General features: G+C 42.3%; 1 protein-coding gene across 9 annotated transcripts in view; it reads right to left on the bottom strand.

Annotated features, from left to right (window-relative positions):
• Positions 1-24,708, bottom strand: part of RYR3 (ryanodine receptor 3) — a 991,818-nt gene that overhangs the window by 746,690 nt on the left and 220,420 nt on the right. For all 9 annotated transcript variants that reach the window (XM_056545312.1, XM_056545313.1, XM_056545314.1 and 6 more), the window contains 2 exons: positions 10,158-10,270; positions 9,458-9,563 (listed from right to left, as the gene is read on the bottom strand). In XM_056545312.1, the coding sequence (XP_056401287.1) occupies positions 9,458-9,563; positions 10,158-10,270 (219 nt within the window). The remainder of the gene's footprint in view (positions 1-9,457; positions 9,564-10,157; positions 10,271-24,708) is intronic.

The raw sequence follows: 24,708 nt of genomic DNA, 5'->3' as shown, positions 1-24,708 counted from the left end.
CAGCCGCTGCCTGGCACTGATTGCTAAAGTTTAGTTTACTGTCCACCAGTACCCCCAAGTCTTTTTGGTAGAAGTTTGACCTAATGTCTTATTATTTAGCACATAATTGTACATTTTGTTTTTACGGCCCAAGCGCATAACCTTAGATTTATCCATATTAAACTCCATTTGCCATGTCTGTGCCCAAGCCTCCAGCTTTCCCAGGTCCCTCTGTAATATTATCCTCTGTGGTAATCACCCTACCCAGTTTGGTGTCATCTGCAAATATAGAAATTCTACTTTGTCTACATGGTCATTAATAAACATACTGGGTCCACTTATTTTCAGTATGTGTAACTGTCACGCAACCAGAGTAAGTTGAAGCGATACTCACCCTCTGCTTCCTGTCACTGAGCCAGTTGCTAAACCATTTACATATGTCCTCCCCCAGTCCCAGCATTCTCATTTTAAAGTCCAGATATATAACATCCACAGCTTCACCCCGGTCCAATCTATAACTGACCTTCTCATAGAAACTAATCAGTTTAGTCTGACAGGACCGATCCCACATAAACCCATGTTGGTGCTGTGTCAGAAGGTTATTTTCATTAAGATATTCCAGAATAGCATCTCTCAGAAAACCCTCAAAAATCTTACCCACTACAGATGTTAAACTTACGGGTCTGTAGTTCCCAGGATCCCTTTTTGACCCATCTTTTAATTTAATATTGGTACCACATTTGCTAAGCACCAGTCCTGTGGAACAATCCCTGTCATTTAAATATAAGGAATAAGGTCTGTCTAGCATGGTATTTAATTCTTGCAAAACTCTGGGATGGATGCTATCTGGGCCAGGTGATTTGTGTGTTTTTATGTTACTAAGGCGGCATCTCACCTTTTCTTTGTTTAAACAGGTGAGATTTGTCTGAGAATTGAATTTGTTTCATCCCGTTATCTGACATTGGATTTTCCTTTGTAAATACAGTAGAGAAGTAATTTGGTAGATTGCCTTTTTCCTCATCCTCCTTCACCATTACCCCCATATTGTTTCTTAACCCCTTAAGGACAATGGACGTACTCCTACGCCCCCGTTTCCGAGTCCTTAAGGACCGAGGACGTAGGAGTACGTCCTGTCCATTCCCGGCCCCCCGCCGCTAGCCGGAGGGGAGCCGGTGTCCGATGCCTGCTGAAATCGTTCAGCAGGCATCGCGGCATATCGCCCAGGGGGGTTATGATGACCCCCCATGTCGGCGATGGCCGCAGATCGCTGGACAATTCAGCCCAGCGATCTGCGGCGGATTCCGGGTCAATCGGGTCTCCAGTGACCCGGTGACCCGGAATTACTGGCTGATCGAGGCAGTCTCTGACAGCCCCAAACAGCCATAGCCAGCAGGGGTGAGGTGGCACTGGTGCCACCTCACGATCGCCCTGATTGGTCGGCCGGTTTACCGGCCGACCAATCAGGGCACCTGCTGCGGGTGTCACTCCCGCAACCCGCTGCGCCCCTCTTCCGGAGGATGTGAGCAGGCGTGGGAAGAAGACCCCGGGAGCTGGGGACCCCGATCCCTGGCTTCAATGTTGGGATCGGGGCCCCAGGAGTGGCGGCGGCGAGGGACTGACCTGCAGCGGAGCAGCAGTTGGAGGTGATTGACAGCCTCCTGCTGTTGCTTAGCAACAGCTCCCAGCATGCAAAAAGGGCATGCTGGGAGCTGTAGTTATGCAACAGCAGGAGGCAGACCACCACAACTCCCAGCATTCCCTTATGGGCATGCTGGGACTTATAGTTTTGCAACAGCTGGAGGCACATTTTTTCTATGGAAAAGTGTACCTTCAGCTGTTGTATAACTACAACTCCCAGCTTGCACAATCAGCTAAAGTGCATGCTGGGAGTTGTAGTGGTGCATCTGCTGGTTCCATAACTACAACTCCCAGCATGCCTGTTGGCTGTTGGTGACTGCTGAGAGTTGTAGTTTTGCAACAGCTGAAGGCACACTGGTTGTGAAACACTGAGTTAAGTAGCAAACCAGTGTTTCTCCAGCTGTCGCATAACTACAATCCCCGGCCACAGGAGTATGCCTCCAGCTGTTGCATAACTATAAGTCCCAGCATGCCCTTCCGCTGTCCGTGCATGCTGCGGGTTGTAGCTTTTGCAACAGCTGAAGGCACACTGGTTGCAAAACACTGAGTTTGGTACCAAACTCGGTGTTTCCCAACCAGTGTGCCTCCAGCTGTTGCAAAACTACAACTCCCAGCATGCACTGATAGACCGTACATGCTGGGAGTTGTAGTTTTGCAACAGCTGGATGTTTCTCCCCCCCCCCCCCATGTGAATGTACAGGGTACACTCACATGGGCGGAGGTTTACAGTACGTATCCAGCTGCGAGTTTGAGCTGCGGCAAACACTAAAACACTACATTACACTACACTAACACAAAATAAAATGAAAAGTAAAAAACACTACTTATACACATACCCCTACACAGCCCCCCTCCCCAATAAAAATGAAAAACGTCTGGTACGCCACTGTTTCCAAAACGGAGCCTCCAGCTGTTGTAAAACAACTACTCCCAGTACTGCCAGATAGCCACTGACTGTCCAGGCATGCTGGGAGTTTTACAACAGCTGGAGGCACCCTGTTTGGGAATCACTGGCGTAGAATACTCCTATGTCCACCCCTATGCAAATCCGTAATTTAGGCCTCAAATGCGCATGGTGCTCTCTCAATTTGGAGCCCCGTCATATTTCAGGGCAACAGTTTTGGGACACATATGGGGTATTGCCGTACTCGGGAGAAATTGTGTTACAAATGTTGGGGGGTATTTTCTGCTATTACCCTGCGGCATGCCCCCAGAGCAAAATTTGCTTTCAAAAAGCCAAATGTGACTCCTTCTGTAGTGCGCCAGCAGAGCACCTTTCACCCCATATGGGGTGTTTTCTGAATCAGGAGAAATTGGGCTTCAAATTTTGGGGGGTATTTTCTGCTGTCTTTTTAAAAATGTAAAATTTTTGGGAAACCAAGAATTTTAGGTTAAAAAACATTTATTTTTTTTACATATGCAAAAGTCGTGAATCACCTGTGGGGTATTAAGGTTCATTTTACCCCTTGTTATGTTCCCCGAGGGGTCTAGTTTCCAAAATAGTATGCCATGTGTTTTTTTTTTTTGCTTTCCTGGCACCATAGGGGCTTCCTAAAGGTGACATGCCCCCCAAAAACCATTTGTCGCTCCTTCCCTTCTGAGCCCTCTACTGCGCCCGCCGAACAATTAACATAGACATATGAGGTATGTCCTTACTCGAGAAAAATTGGGTTTCAAATTCAAGTAAAAATTTTCTCCTTTTTACCCCTTGCAAAAATTCAAAAATTGGGTCTACAAGAACATGCGAGTGTAAAAAATGAAGATTTTGAATTTTCTCCTTCACTTTGCTGCTATTCCTGTGAAACACCTAAAGGGTTTAAACACTTACTAAATGTCATTTTGAATACTTTGGGGGGTGCAGTTTTTATAATGGGGTCATTTGTGGGGTATTTCTAAGATGAAGACCCTTCAAATCCACTTCAAAACTGAACTGGTCACTGAAAAATAGTGAGTTTGAAAATTTTGTGAAAAATATCAAAATTTGCTGCTGAACTTTGAAGCCCTCTGGTGTCTTCCAAAAGTAAAAACACGTCAATTTTATGATGCAAACATAAAAGGAGACATATTGTATATGTGAACCAAAAAAAAATTATTTTGAATATCCATTTTCCTTTTTTCATGAAATTTGGGAATTTTTCACCAAAAAAGGATGCAAGTTACCATAAAATTTTACCACTATGTTACAGTAGAATATGTCACGAAAAAACTATCTCGGAATCAGAATGATAAGTAAAAGCATTCCAGAGTTATTAATGTTTAAAGTGACAGTGGTCAGATTTGCAAAAAAATCTCTGGTCCTTAAGGTGTAAAATGGCCTGGTCCTTAAGGGGTTAAGGGACCAACATTTTCATCTATGTACGTGAAGAATATTTGGGGGTTATTTTTACTTTCTATGGCAATTCTTCTCTCTTGTGCAATTTTTGCTAGTTTTATTTCTTGTTAGATTTGATTTCTTTCCTTGTAATTCTGTAATGTTTCCCCACTTCTTGTTTTAGTAGTCTAAATGCTTTCCTGTTATCGTTTATCATTTTTTAAATTGTTTTAGTTAGCCAAATTTCTAGTACTTTTATTCCTGTAGGGTATATGACGTTCACAACATCTATTTAGGATGTTCTTAAAAGTGTCCTATTTAGCTTGTGTACTTTGATGATCCAATTACAATATGTCTAATGGCTAAACTTTCCATCACTCCAAAGGGTGGACTAAAACACAGATGACTTTGTGTTGCATTTTGCTGCATATGTGCTGCTGCATATTTTCCTACACATTAAAGTCAATGGGTAGCAAAATCAGCTGTATACTTTGTTACCCATTGACTTCAATGGATAGAAAAATATGCAGCAGCAAAATACAGCACGTGTGACCCTACTCTAAGGGTCTGTATCCTGCGCATATTTGAAACGTAGGATTGGATGCACAGGATTTGAAGCTGTATTCAGTCATTTAGTTTACATTGAACACTGCAGCATTAAATCCTGCGCATCAAATATATGCAGAATACTGTGCCTGTTAATACACCAGAAATGGATAAATCTTCCTATTTACACATAATTAATTTATATCTGCCCCTATGCTGGTTATCTAGAAAACAAGGAAACCATACACAGAAAACATATCAGAAATATAATACCCGCTATGTAAAATTAATCTGGAAATAAATATTACTATGAAAAAGCTGACTATAATTAGGAAACTTGACAAAGGAATAATCAAAGACATATTCAGTCTTGGTTTGAGCCTTGGCAAACCTTCATACTCCTTCCCTGTGCTGTTTAATTCAGAATGATTGGTTTACTGCAGCTAAGCAGTCTGACAAGCTCATTGAAAAGAGTATGGTTGTTAGGTGGTTTATCCATAGCTACTAGTGTAGTCTTAATCTGCTAGTCAACTCAAAGATGGATTGGCAATTAGCATTGAAAATAAATGTAGGTAGAAAATGTCTTTATAGAGGTTTCCTGCTTCAGACAACCTTGATCTGTATGGTATTTTTGTAATTAATATTTTATTTATACACAAAGAAGGAATATACATGGATATACAAAAGAAGCATGAAATATACAGTGCATAGTGAAAGTATTCGGCCCCCTTAAACTTTTCTACCTTTTGCCACATTTCAGGCTTCAAACATAAAGATATAAAACTGTAATTTTTTGGTGAAGAATCCACAACAAGTGGGACACAATCATGAAGTGGAACGAAATTTATTGGATATTTCAAACTTTTTTAACAAATGATAAACTGAAAAATTAGGCGTGCAAAATTATTCAGCCCCCTTAAGTTAATACTTTGTAGCACCACCTTTTGCTGCGATTACAGCTGTAAGTCGCTTGGGGTATGTCTCTATCAGTTTTGCACATCGAAAGACTGAAATGTTGGCACATTCCTCCTTGCAAAACAGTTTGAGCTCAGTGTGGTTGGATGGGGAGCTTTGTGAACAGCAGTTTTCAGTTCTTTCCACAGATTCTCGATTGGATTCAGTTCTGGACTTTGACTTGGCCATTCTAACACCTGGATATGTTTATTTGAGAACCATTCCATTGTAGATTTTGCTTTATGTTTTGGATCATTGTCTTGTTGGAAGACAAATCTCCGTCCCAGTCTCTGGTCTTTTGCAGACTCCATTGTTTTCTTCCAGAATGGTCCTGTATTTGGCTCCATCCATCTTCCCATCAATTTAACCATCTTCCCTGTCCCTGCTGAAGAAAGGCAGGCCCAAACCATGATGCTGCCACCACCATGTTTGACAGTGGGGATGGTGTGTTCAGGGTGATGAGCTGTGTTGCATTTATGCAAAACATAACGTTTTGCATTGTTGCCAAAAAGTTGGATTTTGTTTTCATCTGACCAGAGCACCTTCTTCCATATGTTTGGTGTGTCTCCCAGGTGGCTTGTGGCAAACTTTAAACAACACTTTTTGTGGATATCTTTAAGAAATGGCTTTCTTCTTGCCACTCTTCCATAAAGGCCAGATTTGTGCAGTATACGACTGATTGTTGTCCTATGGACAGAGTCTCCCACCTCAGCTGTAGATTTCTGCAGTTCATCCAGAGTGATCATGGGCCTCTTGGCTGCATCTCTGATCAGTCTTCTCCTTGTATGAGCTGAAAGTTTAGAGGGACGGCGAGGTCTTGGTAGATTTGCAGTGGTCTGATACTTCTTTCATTTCAATATTGTCGCTTGCACAGTGCTCCTTGAGATGTTTAAAGCTTGGGAAATCTTTTTGTATCCAAATCCAGCTTAAACCTTCTCCACAACAGTATCTTGGACCTGCCTGGTGTGTTCCTTGTTCTTCATTATGCTCTCTGCACTTTAAACGGACCTCTGAGACTATCACAGTGCAGGTGCATTTATACGGAGACTTGATTACACACAGGTGGATTCTATTTATAATCATTAGTCATTTAGGTCAACATTGGATCATTCAGAGATCCTCACTGAGCTTCTGGAGAGAGTTTGCTGCACTGAAAGTATAGGGGTTGAATAATTTTGCAGACTAATTTTCAGTTTTTTATTTGTTAACAAAGTTTGAAATATCCAATAAATTTTGTTCCACTTCATGATTGTGTCCCACTTGTTGTGGATTCTTCACAAAAAAATGACAGTTTTATATCTTTATGTTTGAAGCCTGAAATGTGGCAAAAGTTCAAGGGGACCAAATACTTTCACTATGCACTGTATTCCATTTTATGATCCCAACTGATACAGCACCTCAATATAGGCAACCTAAAAACATATACATATATTAAAGGGGTATTCCAGGATTTTTTTTTTATTTGACTATGCTACAGGGGCTGTAAAGTTAGTGTAGTTCATAATATAGTGTCTTTACCTGAGTGTGACTATTTTCTCATAATTCTTCTGTGATTTTCACTCCAATATTTATTTTTATCAGCATACAAAATGACTGTTGTCTCATATTTTTCCCAGTTTACAATGCGGCCGAGACTTGACTCACTAGTCAGCTGATGACAGAGAGCATGTCTGCTTCAATGGGTGGAGCGATCGCTTGGTGGGAGAGGGATCAATCTGCAACTAATGCAACAGCTGAAGGCACCCTGATTGAAAACCACAGGTCTTTTGAATGGATGCAGCTCATTTATGTTTCAATGGGTGGGGTGACTGATGTGTGGGAGGGGGAAAAATGGAATTGTGGGATTTGTAGTAAAAAAAAAAAGTCAAACAGGAAATACCTGTTCACAAAAAGCTAGCTACAGTGTTATGGTAATCTCATGCCATTTTCTCAAGCGCAGATCCTTCCAAAGCATGTCCATTGCTGCCTGCCAGGTAAATCATAAAATCACCTAATGGTGGATAACACCTTTAACTTTGTTTTTGCTTTTTTCTTTAACCCCCTCCCCCCCTCCCAGGCCTCGGGAGAGGAAACAAAAAAACAGAAATAAATAAATAAATAAAATAAAACAATCCATAACATCACCAAAACCTTCAAATCAATTTGGAGTTTTTTTGGGATGATTTAGCCAAAATTTCTTTGTACCTCCATATTTTATTTACTAAGCTTTTACAATGATCTAACATTGGCAGTTTCTCCAAAAACCAGGTCCTCATTATTAGCTCCTTAGCAACCAAAAATTGTTATAAGCATAGTAAATTCAGATCCCCAAATTTCACTACTTCCTTAAAATTGCTACCCTTACTGAACTGTATGGCATTTTAAGATGGAAGCAATAAATGTTATTTGGTTGCTTTTCCTTACAGCAGTCCGCCATGGTCAGTACCAAGGTATTGGTACTGGATCACTTACATACAGTAGATATTGATTGTCCAAATCATGTAATTATTTCAGGAATATTTATATGTAAATATACTTTGCAATTTTTAGCAATAGGAAATGTGAAACACGTAAAACTGAAACTACATGTCACTATCCAAAACACATTTTTCCCCAAAAGTAAAAAAAAAATACATAAAGGGAAGTGGGGTTTAGTATGAGAAATTCAATGCATTATCTTTCATTTCTATACATTCCTGAGATATATATGTCAGGCTATTTATCATGGTTAAGCTATTTAATCATTTGGTTATGAATCTAACTATGATATTTACTGAAGACAAATCAAATGAGAGCAGAATACTCAGAGAGTTTATAAAAGGTTACATAGATGTGACACTTATGAATGTGCGTCATAGCCGGATCCTTAGGGCATTGAGCTCAACATGATAAGGATAAAAACAGAGAGATTTACTGCTAATGGTAGATATGGTGTTTCAGACCATTTAAAAGAGACTATGGTTCAGATAAAATCTTTGTGCCTTAATTCTAGAGAACAGAGGATTATAATCCAGCTCTCTCTGGGCTCCAGAAGAAGACTATGAGACAGACAGTCACTGCTTTAGTGACTCCCAAACTCTATGATTTTTTATTTTTAATAATTTTGCATAACATAGCATATTTCCCATAGTATAGTAAGGCATAACTTAAGGGGAATCTGTCAATTCACTTTTCAAATAGCTGACAATGTTAGATTAAGAAACAGGGCTCAGCTTCCAGCTGACCATCGATCAAGCAAGTGCAGGGATGGAGGGGGAGCAAGGAGGCGTTCCGGCCCTCAGCACTTCAGGGGCTTTGGAATTACTTTTTGCATTCAATAGACAATATTTGTCTAGCACTGCCTAGTTATACAACTGAGCCTCTCTCTCCTCAACAGGATGGACAATTATGTTGGCTATATAACAATCTTATGGAGTTGCGATGCACAATAAATCAGCTCCAATATACAAGTTCTCAATAGAAAAGTAATGCCGTCCTCACCAGTAGGCATGTTCAACTTCTTTATTGACGTGCAGACATTACAGTGAGGCAGTAACACAGAAGTTTAGCGGGGTGTACTGGATAGGCGAGCACACATTCAAGCTCGGCTGGCACGAAAGCACACTTGCCTATCCTTCACACTCCCGCTAAACTTCTATCTTACTGCCTTGCTGTAATGTCTGCACGTCAATAAAGAAGTTGAACACGTCTACTGGTGAGTGCAGCATTCCTTTACTATTGAGGACTTGTGAATTACTTTTTTCACCAGAGAATAAAAGCATTTTTTATGTTATGGAAGCACAGACAGATATAAAAAAGGTACTCCTCCACGTGGTGAATGTGTCAGTGAAAACTGGAACAGAACAATAGGTAAGTAAGTATACAGTCTAGCACTTGTGCATATCTTAAATTTAGATATGAGGTTTAGATAAAAAGGAAAGTCAAACTTCACAGAATGTGCACATGTGCCAGTCTGTATCCTTGTCTAATACAGATAAAACATCTTTAGATATCACTTGACACCGGCCCGACTAATATTTCCCATATATGGATGCCAAGCAAGGAACTCACCTTCTTCCACACTACTCCCAGAGCATGTTGGATGGACATTCCAGAGGGTCTGCATAAAAGAGGCATCCACCTGGATGTTGCCCATTCCATTGGATATGGATAGATGCTGTCAAAGTTGAGAGAGTTTGACACAATGTAATGCTGTAGCACAATATTTTTAAACAACTTACATGTTGTTACTCACAATAGCATATGTAGTGCAGTCAAGCTTTATACTGGGTATACATAGCAAGAATGTTATTAATTTTGTTATTTTAGTATGACTTGCAAAAAATTTAAAGTCCAGATGTAACCCCAGCCTTTAATGGAAATCAACATTTTGGTATAGATTGCTTTAGCTATTTTCATGTTTGTCTGTACTAGGTAAATATATGAGCTGCAAAGGTATTCTTTTCATAAACAGATAATTCCGCCCAGCATGATGCATTTATATACAATATGCAAAATGTAAGCAGAATTTATTACTACTAAGAAACCAAATATTTAAATATTTGATAAGTCACAGATTTATAATCTCTGTGAAGGAATGACCAATCTAAAAAGAGGCCTATGGTGTGTCAGAGTATTCATTTATTCTTTTTATTATACTTCATGTGTGTTTGAATGCTTACATTAGAAATGACATGAACAAAAAGGTTTTATGTGCTTGTACTGGCAAGCAGGTTAACAATGTAGATTTTACACAATGTAGGACACTTACAAGATATCTTTCAGAGGACACACTGACTAAAATCAGATCATCCCCAATACGAACTTTCTCTCCTTCTGATCTCTGCTTGGATGCAGGATGTATTGTCCACCAGCAAGCCTCTCCTACAAATAAAAACAAGATATCATTGATATGTCAAAGTCACAGAACTATATAGTTCCTAACAAGCCAGTCAACACATAGTTCTATACTACTCTCTAAATCTTCATTCATTTTATCTGGAGATCCAGATGCTCCAAAATAATGTTTAAAATATTAAAGATATTTGACAACATGAATGGTATTGGTCTACCTGATCCTACCTCCTCCTATAAAGCAATGCATCTAAGCACAGTTTTTGATCAACAATGACAACTAGAAGACAAATTATGGGTGCAAAACCAAAATGTTCTAGAGCCGCATTCAATCACAAAATATAACCATCCTAAACACCAAATTTCAAAACCTGCTGATACACCTAACTTGCCACCCATGGGGGTCACTAATTCAATCAATTCCCCCATTAGCCTGTTTCCTATCTTCTACAATTAAAATTATTGACTTTCCAATGTCACTACTTAAAGGGGTAGTCCAGTGGTGAAAAACTAATCCCCTATCCTAAGGATAGGGGATAAGTTTGAGATCGTGGGGGATCCAACCGCTGGGGACCCCTGCGATCTCTCTGTACGGGGGCCAGGCTCTCCGGCCAGATAGCGGGTGTCGACCTCCGCACGAAGCGGCGGCTGACATGCCCCCTCAAAACATCTCTATGGCAGAGCCGGAGATTACCGACGGCAGCGCTTCGGCTCTGCCATAGAGTTGTATTGAGGGGGCGTGTCGGACGCCGCTTCGTGCCGAGGTCGACACGCCCCCTTCTCGCGGCCTGTCGGGGCCCAGTACAGGAGATCGCAGGGGGCCCCAGCGGTCGGAACCCCCGCGATCTCAAACTTATCCCCTATCCTTAGGATAGGGGATAAGTTGTTCACCACTGGGTCACCACTGGACTACTGCTTTAATTACACATACATTCAAGAGCTAAAGTGGCACAGCTAGTGATTGGGAATGCCCCTAGGAGTAGTTGCACTATTGGACCCGGTAGCTCTTACTGCCAGGTGGTGCTCACTGTGCTTATTATAGTTACTTCACAAATATTGCATATATAAGAAAGAAATGCAGGGCACTCACCATAGCCGAAAAAACTTCAAATGAGTAGACAAGGTGTACACAGGACAGGAACAAACGGACCAATGTGTTGGGATATATTTTGCACAGAAAGCTCTTCAACTGGCCCTCAACGTACTGATATGGTGAGACACGGTGAATGGCGGGACCATGGGGTGTAGTGGTGTAGGTGGATGGGGCAAGATGGTATTCACCCCAGGGGCAAGGTGTTATTAACCCCTAACATGCGTGACACCAGAGTGGTTTTTGGGTATCGGGAACCACCCAAACGATATCTACGCTATCCCAATGGCTAGGCAGTGAAATGAGAGTCCACCACCAGGTTATGGTTTAACGGAGGCTTTACTGAAGTCAGACAGTTGTTATAGTCTCCACAGCTAGGCCAGAATCCCAGAGAGGTGGCTAGGAACACAGAAGGACCTCGCAGCTTACTGGGACCAATTATACTTGTAATAGACTTTAAATGATTGACTTTAGGCTTGTCTGGACTGTAGGCAGTGATAGCAGACATAGACTTGACTTACTGGAAGTGACTGTAGATTTGAGGCCTTCCAGGTAGCTGGGGACTAGCACTGAGACATCAGGTCTTAACTGTTCATCAGCAAAATCATAAGAGCAAAAGAGCCAAAAGAGGAAGATTGCAGCACCTCCCTTCCTTTTAAAGGGGGGCTGTACTGGAAGCCTTTAGGTCAAGCTGTGGGTCATGTGTTAAGCTGGTGCTCTCTGGGTAACATGTGATAACATCATGTGAAACATATCTTGTAACATCCCACAGGTTCTTGACAATTACATTAGTCTTCCAAAGGTCCTTTATACTGTCTATACATAAGTATACTGACTATACATATAGTACAATAAATAACATTAAGGTAACAGCAGGGGAGACACTGCAGAAGAGCCCCCAGGTCACTAAGGGACTTAACCCGACAGGAACTAAGTGTAGTGCAGGACCATGTCCTGTAATGGGACATTACACTGACATCAGAGAACGTCTTAAATAACCTATGACCTCATAGTGATCAATCAAAACCAAAACGTGACAGTGAATAAAACATCTCTAAAATGAAACTATGACAAAGGGATTCATAACAATGCACTTAGTTCATTTTTTTTTTTTTTTCATTGAAGCCTAATGGTCCCATGGTTTCTAATCTTAAAATCCATCTTCTATTTTCCGGAGGGTGGTATGCCTATCCTTTCCATTGTGGGCAAATTATACTTTCTCCAGCGCTGCAAAACGGAACTCATTAACATTACCTAGATGAACTTCATTTATATGCTGAATGAACTTTTTAGCTCCTGTATGTAATGAGCGAATATGCTCTCATATTCTGTGAAACAGGAGACATTTTGCCTTCCCTATATAGCATAGGTTACAATCACAGATTAATGCATACACAGTATACGTCGAGCGGCAGATAATCATTTGGTTGATTTTAACTCTGTATCCCCCTAATACAATGTCTTTACATGTAGCATTCAGGGAACAAAAAGAGCACGATCCATCCACAAGCTTAATTACCTTTTGGTCTCTATCAACCAATTATTACTGTTATTTCTTTTTGTTTTAGGTAGTCCCCAATAGTTCTGATTTTATATGTTTTATTATAGGTTTTGTTATTACTGTTTCTGTTATGTCCCCGTCCTCTTGTAAAATATGATAATTGCTGTGTAAGGCATTTCTATAACTTAGAGGCGTGCTTTCAAAAGGTGAATACCATCATGTCCATTTTATTTTTTTATTTTAATAACTGTTTTCTAGGGATTTCTTCTACTTTCTCTTTCGCTTTTTGATCATTTCGATGGGGTAACCTCTTTGAATTAATCTATCTTGCAGTTTGTACCTCAAGTTTTTCCTGTATATTATTCACCCTTTTTAATCTAATCATTTGACTATATGGAATGCTATTTCTAACTTGTTGAGGATGGGATGAGTTATAATGTAATATAATGTTTCTTGCAGTTGGTTTTCTATAACCTGAGGTTATGATTTTGTCAATTATCACGTCTATCTGTACATCTAAAAACTATAGATGCTCTAGTCCAAATACAGAAGTAAAATGTATGTTGACTATATTTTAGTTATTTCGTTTTTCTACAAATTTGAAGAACTTCCCCTCTGATCCATCCCATATCACCAACAGGTCATCAACAAAACGTAAGCATAATTTTATTTTACTAATGAAAGGGTTTTTAGATGTATATACATGGTTGCTTTCCAGTATAGTGAGGAATATGTTGGCATATTTACATGAGGCAGGGGACCCCAGGTTTCTGCCTATACCACATACATACTGCAAAGCATTATTTTAAAGAATAAAAAATAGCGAGTCCTACACAAAATCAATAAAATCTGTTGGTTTGCCTATATCTTTTAACAGATCACAGACAGCCTGTACATCCACATCATGGAGGATGAGGGTCTTCAGGCTCTCTACGTCTATGGATGTGAGCTTGAAGCCTGCTTGCTAATTAAATTTGTCAAGAATCTTTATACGGTCTCCGGTGTTTCTTAAATATGAGCGTATACCTTTTAAGAATGGTGCGATCAACCAGTCTAAATAGCTGGACAAATATTGGGTTGGCATTCCAATCCCTGAGGGTTGGCTCACCGACTTATGGACCTTGGGTACTTCCGTACAATGTACCATTTTGGCTTTCTCAGGCTCTTGGGGAGAAGTTTCTCAGCAGTGCTTTTACTAATTACTCCAAATTCATAATGTCTACGTAGCAAGGACCTAAGATTATCCATAATTTGATTTGTGGGGTAATTTCTTATTTTTTTTTTTATAGGTTATAATATTCTCCAATGGATTTTCAGCTTCATTATCATGATCTTTTCCGCTCCATAATACTATAAAGCCCCCTTTATAAGCTCTTGTGATCAAAATATCCTTGCTTTTCTTCAATCTGTCAAGAGCTTCTTTCTCTTCTTTAGAGATATTTTGTTGAGGTTTAGGATATATTAGGGCTTTTACTTCCTTCAAAACAGATTTATGTAACAAATCTATGGGGCTCCCTTGCATGATGGGTGGATTAAACACGGATGGATTGCCTCTCGTAAAACTTTCCTTCAAAGGAGCAAAAGCAAGAAAACAATATAAAAAAAGTTTTGCTTTTAAAAAAGGAAGACGTCAGACTTTATGACAACTGATTCAGACAGCAGTAAATCAAATGAGTCAGATTCGGAGAAAGCAACAACATCAAACATGGTATCAGCTGTCCCTTTAGAAGAAAAATCAGGAGGGGAAGGAGAAAGTCAAATGATTCTGAGAAAAAGGGCTCTGAAGCGCAAGACCGTTACTTGGTGCAAATAACGCAAGGAAAAACATTGTCCTCGATCTCACAGATATAGAATTGAATGGTGCTACTTTATTAATGCTGAGCAAAGGACTTAATTTCAGACTGGTAGGGGACTTTTACTATGTACGGTTCCAAAGAGATTTATATAAGGCATCCGGAAAATTTATTAACATTTTTTTTCTCTAATGTAAAATCTAATAAAGATAATGCAGCTAAGGCTGAGGGTGATGAAACCTGTCATATCGGAGCTTTAGGGTTCAGCACTGCCTAGAAATTCTACTCCAAGAGCCAGAGAAAGCCAAAATGGTACATTGTACCCATGGTCCATAAGTTGTTGAGCCAACCCATGGGAGAACCATTTGTCTCGAAGATTGGCTCGCCGACCCAATATTTGTCCAGCTATATAGACTGGTTGATCGCACCATTGTTAAAATGCAACCCTCATACTTAAAAGACACCAGAGACCTTTATAAAGATTCTGGGACAATTTCACTGGCAACCAGGCTTCAAGCTTACATCCGTAGATGTAGAGAGCCTGTACACCCGCATCCCTCATGATGCATGTCTACAGGCTGTCAGTGAGCTGTTAAAGAAACAAGCAAATCAACAGAATTTATTGATTTTGTGTTTGAGTCGCTTTTTTTCATTCTTGAAAATAATGCTTTCCAGTATGTCGGGGTATGGACAGAAACAAGGAACCGCTATGGGGTCCCCTTCCACATGTTTATATGCCAACATTTTCCTCGCCATACTGGAAAGCAACCATGTATACACATCTAAAAACCCTTTTGTTAGTAAAATAAAATGATACTTACGTTTTGTTGATGATCTGTTCGTGACATGGGATGGATCAGAGATGGAGTTCTCCAAATTTGTAGAATATCTAAACAACTAAAATAAAGGCAACATGCATTTTACTTCTGTATTTGTAAGAGAGTATCTATAGATTTTAGATGTACAGATAGATGTGATAGATGACAAAATCTTAACCTCAGGTTATAGAAAACCAACTGCAAGAAACGCTACCTTATATTATAACTCATCCCATCCTCAACAAGTTGGAAATAGCATTCCATATAGTCAAATGATTAAATTAAAAAGGGTGAATAATATTCAAGAAAAATTTGAGGTACAAGCTGCTGAATTACAAGATAGATTAATTGAAAGAGGTTACTCTATCGAAATGATCAAAAAAGCAATAGAAAAAGTAGACAAAATCCCTAGAAAACTGTTAATAAAATCATAAGAAAAAAGAAAATGGACAGGATGGTATTCACCTTTGAAAGCACGCCTCTAAATTATACTATCAGAAATGCCATACACAACAATTAGCATATTTTACAAGAGGACGGGGACATAAAATAAACAGTAATAACAAAACCTATAATTACATTACATTATTTTTAACAGCATACAAAATAACTGTTGTCTCAGATTTTTCCCAGGTTGCAATGCGGCCAAGACCTGACTTATTAGTCAGCTGATGACAGGGAGCCTTTCTGCTCAATGGGTGGAGCGATCGCTTGGTGGGAGAGAGATCAATCTGCAACTAATGCAACAGCTGTAGGCACCCTGATTGAAAACCACAGGTCTTTTGAATGGATGCAGCTCATTTATGTTTCAATGGGTGGGGTGGCTGATGTGTGGGAGGGAGGAAAATGGAATTATGGGATTTTTAGTAAAAAAAAACTTAAAATAAAACAGGAAATACCAGTTCACAAAAAGCTATCCACAGTATTATGTTAATCTCACAACATAGCCATTTAGCCCCAAGACAAGTGCAGATCCTTCCTAGGCATGTCCATTACTGTCTGCCAGGTATATACTAAAATTACCTTATGGTAGATAACCCCTTTAAGCTTGTTGATCGTGCTTTTTTTGTTCCCTGAATGCTAGGGGGGATACAGAGTTAAAATCAACCAAATGATTACCTGCCACTCGAAGTATACTGTGTATACAATGTGATTGTAACTTATTTTATATAGGGAAGAGAAAACGTCCCCTGTTTCACAGAAAACTAGAGCATATTCGCTCATTACATACAGGCTGTCCCATACAGGCTACAAAGTTAATTCAGCATATGAACAAAGTTCATCTAGGTAATGTTAATGAGTTCCGTTTTGCAGCGCTGGATAATTTGCCCACAATGGAAAGGGTAGGCATACCATCTGTGGTGTCCTGGTACCGTATTTCATACGTTACCTTTGTAGAGGTCCCCATATTCAGAGTCCCTAGGAACGTCGGGGTCCCTCTCCTATAGTTATCCCCTTGTCACCCCTCAGTTAATCTATGACTGTATGAAAGTTCTTATAAATATAAGTATAAATGTGTATATATTTAATTGCCTACCTATTCAGCGTAGCAGGACCTGCGGGTCACGTGATTAGGTTAGATTACGTTTCACCCACAATGCAATGTAACGGTGAGCGACAGTTGTTATGGACCAATCCAAAACAGCCAGCCCCTGCCCATATAAGGGAGCTGCGCCATCTTGATCGCTCTCTTGGGTTGCTGATTCTGGAAGAAGTAGGACCTCCGCAGCTTACAAGACAATTTACTAGGCCAAAGCCTTGCGGCCTAGGCCTCTAACATAGCGGATATACTAAGCAATTCCCCACTACTCAAGGCAAGATCACTGGACCTAAACGCACCCTTAAATCCAGCGGATCTATGCTACAAAATCTCTAAGAAGTTAAATTGAGCTTATCGGATCCCAACCAACTGTCAATCGCTGCTCAGCTATATCTATAAAGACTCTGTTATCTGGACTGTTACTGTTGCTTCATGTATAGAAATTCTTCAGTAAAAGTTCCTGCAAGTTTTCAGTTAACAGTGGTTGTGGACAATCCTTTATTTCTGCATCACCTATTGCTCTTGGGAAGGGTGGCAATAGGCCTATCAAGATTACAAAATGTAACCCTCACCCTGGCATCACGAGTGACAAGGGTTAACAGCGCCCTTTACTATTCTGAACAGCAACACCCTAACTACCCTACACCCCACAAGGCTTTATCCCACAAGGTTACCACACATCCTCCTGAAAAAAGAATCTGGATTTTAAGTTTAAAAGCCATGAGAAGGTTTGTCTTCAATTAGAGATGAGCAAACTTTAGAAAAATTTGATTCGGCCGATTTGACGAACATTTAGAAAAAAAAGTTTTGATCCGAATTTATTTGCAGCGAATCTATATTAAAAATGGCTATTTCTGGCCTACAGAGAGCTTCAATAGGGGGTGTAGAACACTTTGCTGTGGGTAGTGAAATAATACTGTTATTGAGAATGACATGTAGATTATCGGAATCACTTTTAGAATCATTGCTGCAGAGCAGCACAATGACGGAGCCTGGAGGGGGCATCAGTATGAGGAGACCATATAGTGGTTGAATGACACAGCGTGGAGGTGTTGGCAGCATGAGACCATATAGTGGCTGAATGACACAGCGTGGAGGTGTTGGCAGCATGATGAAACCATATAGTGGCTGAATGACACAGCATGGAGGTGTTGGCAGCATGAGGAGACCATAGAGTGGCTGAATGACACAGCGTGGAGGTTTTTGCAGCATGATGAGACCATATAGTGGCTGAATGACAAAGCATGGAGGTTTTGGCAGCATAAGGAGACAGTAGTGGCTGAATGACACAGCGTGGAGGTGTTGGCAGCATGAGGTGACCATGTAGTGGCTGAATGACACAGCTTGGATGAGGCTGAAGCATGAGGAGACCATATAGTGGCTGAATGACACAGCAGGAGGTGTTGGCAGCATGAGGAGACCATATAGTGGCTTAATGACACAGCATGGAGATGTTGGCAGCATGAGGAGACCATATAGTGGCTGAATGCCAAAGCTTGGATGAGGCTGAACCATGAGGAGACCAAGCTGCCGCACAGCATGGAGTTGGCGGCAGATGAGGAGACAATAGGGCCTCACAATCTCTAAGAATAAAAGATGAATTTTGAAATTTCAATTGAAGATTTATGGTACCTAGTGCTACCATAAACATATATAGGCAATGTCCTAGGCCTAGCAGCATCACTAAACCATGTAGTTGCTGAATGACACACACAGGAGCAGGCAGCAGCATAAGTACACAAGAGGGGTTCACAACCCCTAATATTAAAATGCTAATGTTGAAATCTGTTTTGAAGATGTATGTTAGCTAGTGCTAACATCAAAAAATGTTAGGCATCACTAAACCATATAGTTGCTGAAACACACAGGCTGGATCAGGCAGCAGCAGAAGTACACAAGAGGGCTTAATAACTCCTAACATTAAAAGTTGAATATTGAAATCTGTATAGAAGATGTATGGTAGCTAGGGCTAACATAAAAAATTGTAGGTAATATCCAAGACAGTCCCAGCAGCATCAGAAAACAATATATTGGCTTAATGACAAAGCCTGGAGGTGGGGAAAGCATAGGGAGCCCATGTAGTGTCTGAATGGTACAGCCTGGAGGTGGCCGAAGCATGTGGAGGCCATTTAGTGGCTTAATGGCACAGCCTGGAGTCGGCAGAAGCATAAGGAGACAGAATAGTGGCTGAATGAAACAGCCTGGAGGTGGCAGCAGCATCAGGAGTCCTGAAAGTGACCCGGTGACAGAGTGGTGCGGTGGGTGGCAATACCAGTACCCGGTGATGAAGGGGACTTGAATGTTTGTGAATGGGGAGCAGTGCCTTAAATCTGTTTGGCACTATCCATATTTGTGAAGTGTTGGTGTAGCACCATGGTTAATCTATTCTGATGAATCTGGCATTGGTGGGTGGAAATCCTGGCTGATCCATGCCTGATTCATCCTCACAAAGGTCAGTCTCTCCACACTGCTCCTGCCACCTCAGCCCTCCCCAGCAGCCATGGCAGTGGAATGTGAGTGCAGAGGGCCCACTGAATAAGACCTGCGAGTGGATGAACGATGGCGCCGATAGGCATCGGTCAACTGACTAGATAGGATCTCACTGTAGAAGGTCAGTTTGTCCCCTTTCAGTGGGTGTAAAAAAAAGGCCCCCATTTTGTGCCGGTAGCGAGGGTCCAATAAGGTGGAGAGACTGAAGTCATCCCGCTGCCGAATGTTTACAATTTGGCAGTCACTACGCAAGCAACTGAGCATTCATCATGCCATTTGTGCAAGTGACTCGGAGGGACTCTCTGCCTCCATCTCCCTTGCATACTGCCACGGTGTGTCTGGGTCCTCTGTCTCGCCTTCCTCATAACCCTCTAGCTCCTCTAGTTGATCATGCTTCTCCTCTCCTGTCAGATGACTAGAAGCACCGTCCATCTCATGAAACCTAAACTGTGCTCCACTGTGCCCCTCATCCTCCTCCTCCAGTTCAGCCCCCACAGGGCTCATGCGGCCATGAGATGTAGGAGCAACGTCTCCATTGCCCTGACCAGCCATCGTTTCCAACACTTGTTGTAGGAAATGCAGTGGAATGACGTTGTTCATCCCGTAATCCTGGCGACTTACTAATAATGTGGCTTCCTCAAAGGGCCTAAGCAAACGGCAGGTGTCACGTATGAGCTGCCACTTGTTCACATTGAAGTTACACAGGGGAGTACCCCTATCCACTGGGATCATCAAGAAATCAGTGATGGCTTTTCTCTGTTCATTTAGTCGATCCAACATATGGGTGGAATTCCAACATGTGACAACGTCACAAATCAGGCTATGTTGAGAGGTACCATTCTGACACTGCAGCTGAAGGAGGGTGTGCTTTGCGGTGAACGAGTGGCATGCAAAGTTTCCTTCCCATTGTTAGGATGTCTTGCAACTGGGGGGAACACTTCAGGAACTGCTTGACAACCAGATTTAACACGTGTGCCATTCAGGGCGCATGGCTCACCCTTCCTTGTCGCAGCGCAGCCAAGATGTTCTTGTCGGTCACCATGGTTCCCATTTCCAGTTTTTGTGGAGTAAGCCATGCACAGATTTCTTTGCAAATTACTTTTAGCAGTTCCTTTCCTGTATGAATCTTTTCGCCAAGGCAAACCGTGCCCTGCACAGGATATGCTGAAGGGCCACTAAGACTTGTCTGGTGAGTGGAGGCTGAGGACACGGTGGAGGATGAGGAGGCCACGTCGAAAACTGTCACAGTACCAATAGGCTGACAGCGTGGAGGAGGAAGCGGCGTGACCTGTCCAAGTTGGTGTTGTGGCTGTGCAGGAACCACATTCACCTAGTGAGCCGTAAAGGACAAGTATTGTCCCTGACCGTAGTTACAGCTCCAGACGTTGGCGCTGCCGTTCACTTTGGTACACACCAACAGGCTCAAGGACTGGCCCACCTTCTCAACCACAAAACTGGGCAGGGCTGGTACTGCCTTCTTTGCAAAGAAATTACGGCTTGGCACTCTCTTCAGTTCTCTGAAAGGTGCAGAGTCCACCACTTGAAAAGGGAGGGACTTCAGCACTAGCAACTTAGACAGGAGCACATTCAGCTTCTGCGCCGTTGGATGAGTGGGCGCATACTGTTGTCTCTTGGACATGGCTTTGTGGATGGATTGTTGGCAGAATGGCTGACTAAAAGTGGGAGGAGCAGGGAGCAGAAGCACCTGAAGCGACAGAAGGAGGGTATGACACACAGCTCCCTTCGGCTGAGTTGGTGGAGCCTTGGCTGGCTGAAAGAGGGAGCGGTGTGCCACTTGGTGATGCAGCAGGCTGGACCACTACATCGGAGCCATGTTTCTTCTAGGCCGCTTAAAGGTGGCGAAGCATATGTTGACGTATGGCCATGGTGCCAACATTGGGACCCTGGCCAAGCTTCACCTTCTGCCGACATATCTTGCATGTGGCTATGTGAACCTCCTCCGGATGCTTGATGAAAAACTGCCACACAGCTGAGTAGCTGATTTTCCCACTAACAGTCTGCACTATTTGACTGCTACTGCCGCCCTCTCCAGGAACCCCTGTTCCACTACCTCCTGGGAAGGTAGGCTGCCTTGAAGCAGATGGTCTCCCCCAGGCACGCTTGGCTCCAAATTTTCTACTTCTACCACCACACTGACTGTCAAACATGCTACCACCTTGCTGGCTCAGTTGCTGCCTCAAGGGCAACTTGCAACTCTCTTCTCCTGATGATGATGAAGCCCCTTCTGCACCCGGCTCCCAATTGCGATCAGCTTCATCCTCATCAACAAGTGTCTGCACATCACTGATGTCCTCCTCAGGTTCCTCAACAGTGTCTGCTTCAGGACCCTGAACCCTGGCAACACTGCCTCCCACATCACTCTCCTCATCATTACTTGCCCGCCTAGTGGAGGAAACGGTGGATGTCTCCTCCACTTCTTGTTTGGGCAGTAGCTGCTGACTGTCCTCTATTAGATTGTCCTCACTGAATAGATGAGCAGAACCCACAGCAGGAGATACTTCTGTAGGAGAGGGAACAGCATAGCACATAGGAAATGGGAGGACAGGTACTGGTCCTGGGCCATGCCAACTGAGGGTTGTGTCTGAGGAACCCACTGACTGTTGACTGGGGGTGTCAGAGGTCACTTGTGATGAAGTGGATGACCGTGTTAACCAATTGACGACGACAGATGGGTTACTGGTCAAGACACGTCCGCTAGCTGATAACGGGAGCTCAGGCCTCTTGCTGTGACTACTGCTGCCACTCGCCCCTAGTCTGCTGTGACCTCTGCTTGAAGGATTTAGGCCTCTGCTACTCCTCTGTGCATGTCCTGGCACTTCTCTGCCTGACATAGTGCGTATATGAGGGGAGTACAATACGCTTCACTACACTTAAAGCAGTATTTGTCTAGAACAGCAGCAGGTGTGCACTTTTGGCTAGACCCTTGACAGATAAACAGGAACAAAATAGTACACTACTTAGATGTAGGTATGTGGTATGCACTGATGAGGGCAGAAAAAATGAGCTACAGTACACTTAAAAAGTACCTGAGTACAACACCAGCCGATGAGTACTTTTGCCTGGACTTTCACAGTATGTAGGCCCTTGACAGATTAACAGGTACAAATTAGGATGGAATTTAGACATACATATGCGGTATGCACTTATGAGGGCAGAAAAATGCCTCCTCTGCTAAGGTTTATGAAGTTGAGGCAGCTTGTTGAAATGTATGAGGCAACGCACAGCTATGTGCCCCTCTCTGTAATACTATGTCGAAGAAAGTGACTGGGAGGTTAATGCCTGCAGCTGCAATAAAAATCCTTTTCAGTGAAAAAAACAATGCTCTCTGTCCACGAGAATGCTGATGTAACTAGGAGGATGTTAAACGCTGCTGGAATGCGCTTTTCTCTGCTGTAACACACACACACAGGCTGTCCTATCTCTCTGCAGTGTAATGAATGAAGTGGCTGGCCGCAATATGGCTGCTGATTATATAGGGCTGTGACATCACAGGGGTGACTTGCTGCTGATAGGCTGCATCCTGCATGCGATTCAGGGTCATCCCACCTACTTCCCTTCCCGCCTTCCCTGCGTCCCTTACTGACATGTGGATCCGCCATTTTAGATGCCCTGGAGCCTGGAACGCTGTAAAATGGAGTTCAATTAAGCGATCCGTGCGATAGAATCGCGTCGATATTCGCACTCTTTGCGAATGGAATATTTCCTGAAATTCGTAACGAATTCGGGTTTGTCAGCTTCGGTTCGCTCATTTCTAGCCTCAATGAAAAAGTTAACTAAGTGCATTGTTATGAATTCCTTTGTCATAGTTTGATTTTAGAGATGTTTTACTCACTATCGCATTTTTGTTTTGATTGATCACTATGAAAACGTGATGTCATAGGTTATTTAAGTCATTCTCTGATGTCAGTACATTGTGGGCCAGTCGAAGTGCTTGCTGCGCGAAATGGCACCGTTGCATCCCTGCACCTTTGTCCGTCCGTTTTTTTTTATATATGCGACATAAAAAAAGTAAAAATCTCAACCTCTGTCTCATCGGTGTAGGCAGAGATTAAATATAATTGGCATTTAGCTGCCTACCATATGCTTAAGAATCTATGGTACTGTGGCTGCATTCCACAGCAACCAAACAACAACACACTGGACCTGATGGATTATATTAAAACTAATACATCCCCCCCCCCCCCCCCCAATGGCTTTATCAAAGGCAATAGTGCAAATTGATAAAGTGATATGTTAGGTTTTTGTGGAGCCTACGGTGTGGGTGATACCAAAAACAAGGCTGTGGTGCCACTAATGGTGATAGGAGTGATTGAAGGTGACAGGTAACATTTGTTATGCTAGGGTGTGGGGTAAGGCTAAGTTTCCACTTGTTTTTTTTTTTTTTCTGGCAGTTTTTGAAAAATTGCCACTGCAGTTTTTAAGCTAAAGTCAGAAGTGGATCCGTAAAGGAGGGAAAGTGTAAGTCCTTCCTTTATATGTCCTATTCCTTTTGAATACACTTCTGGCTTTGGCCCAAAAACTGCAGTGGCAGGTTTCCAAAAACTGCCAGAAAAAAAACCAAGTGGAAACTTAGCCTAATGAATACACAGATGCAAGGTTACAGATAACTATCTTCACTGTTGCTGAGATGACTGAATCCTTGACAATACAAGCTTTAGTGCAGAGGATAATCCGGGGAACCTGTTGCCTAGCTGGGAGTTGTAGTTGCTGTTGCTGCAGCTTTCAGATTATTAGCAGCCCACACTGACTTGAGAGATTTAACGTGACTGACTAAAGACATGATTTTCCTCAAGAGCTTTGCTTACCGCCAGGCTTTGACATTCACATGTGTGCCGGTGCATTCTTGAGATTGGCGTGACTGTAGAACTACTAACTGTAGATTGGCGTGACTGTAGAACTACTAACTAACAAGCTCCTTCCCCCCTACACTACCTAAAGGCTAGGTTTGGGGGTCCCCCATTGGGGCATCAGGGTCACTTGGTCACTCTGCCACAATCCCTTAAATGTACAGTGCATCATTAAAGGGGTACTCTGCTGCTAGACATGTTATCCCCTATCCAAAGGATCTCTTCCGCGGCACCCCAGTCATCCGGTGCACGGAGCAAACTCTGTGCAGTGCTGGATGACTGCCACAGCGGCCACGCCCCCTCCATTCATGTCAATGGGAGGAGGAGTGATATTGTTTACTAGTCGCCACGTCCCCTCCCATAAACAT

Source organism: Hyla sarda, chromosome 11 (genome assembly GCF_029499605.1).
Source record: "Hyla sarda isolate aHylSar1 chromosome 11, aHylSar1.hap1, whole genome shotgun sequence".
Lineage (NCBI taxonomy): Eukaryota > Metazoa > Chordata > Amphibia > Anura > Hylidae > Hyla > Hyla sarda.
This window is presented reverse-complemented; position numbering and strand designations above follow the sequence as displayed.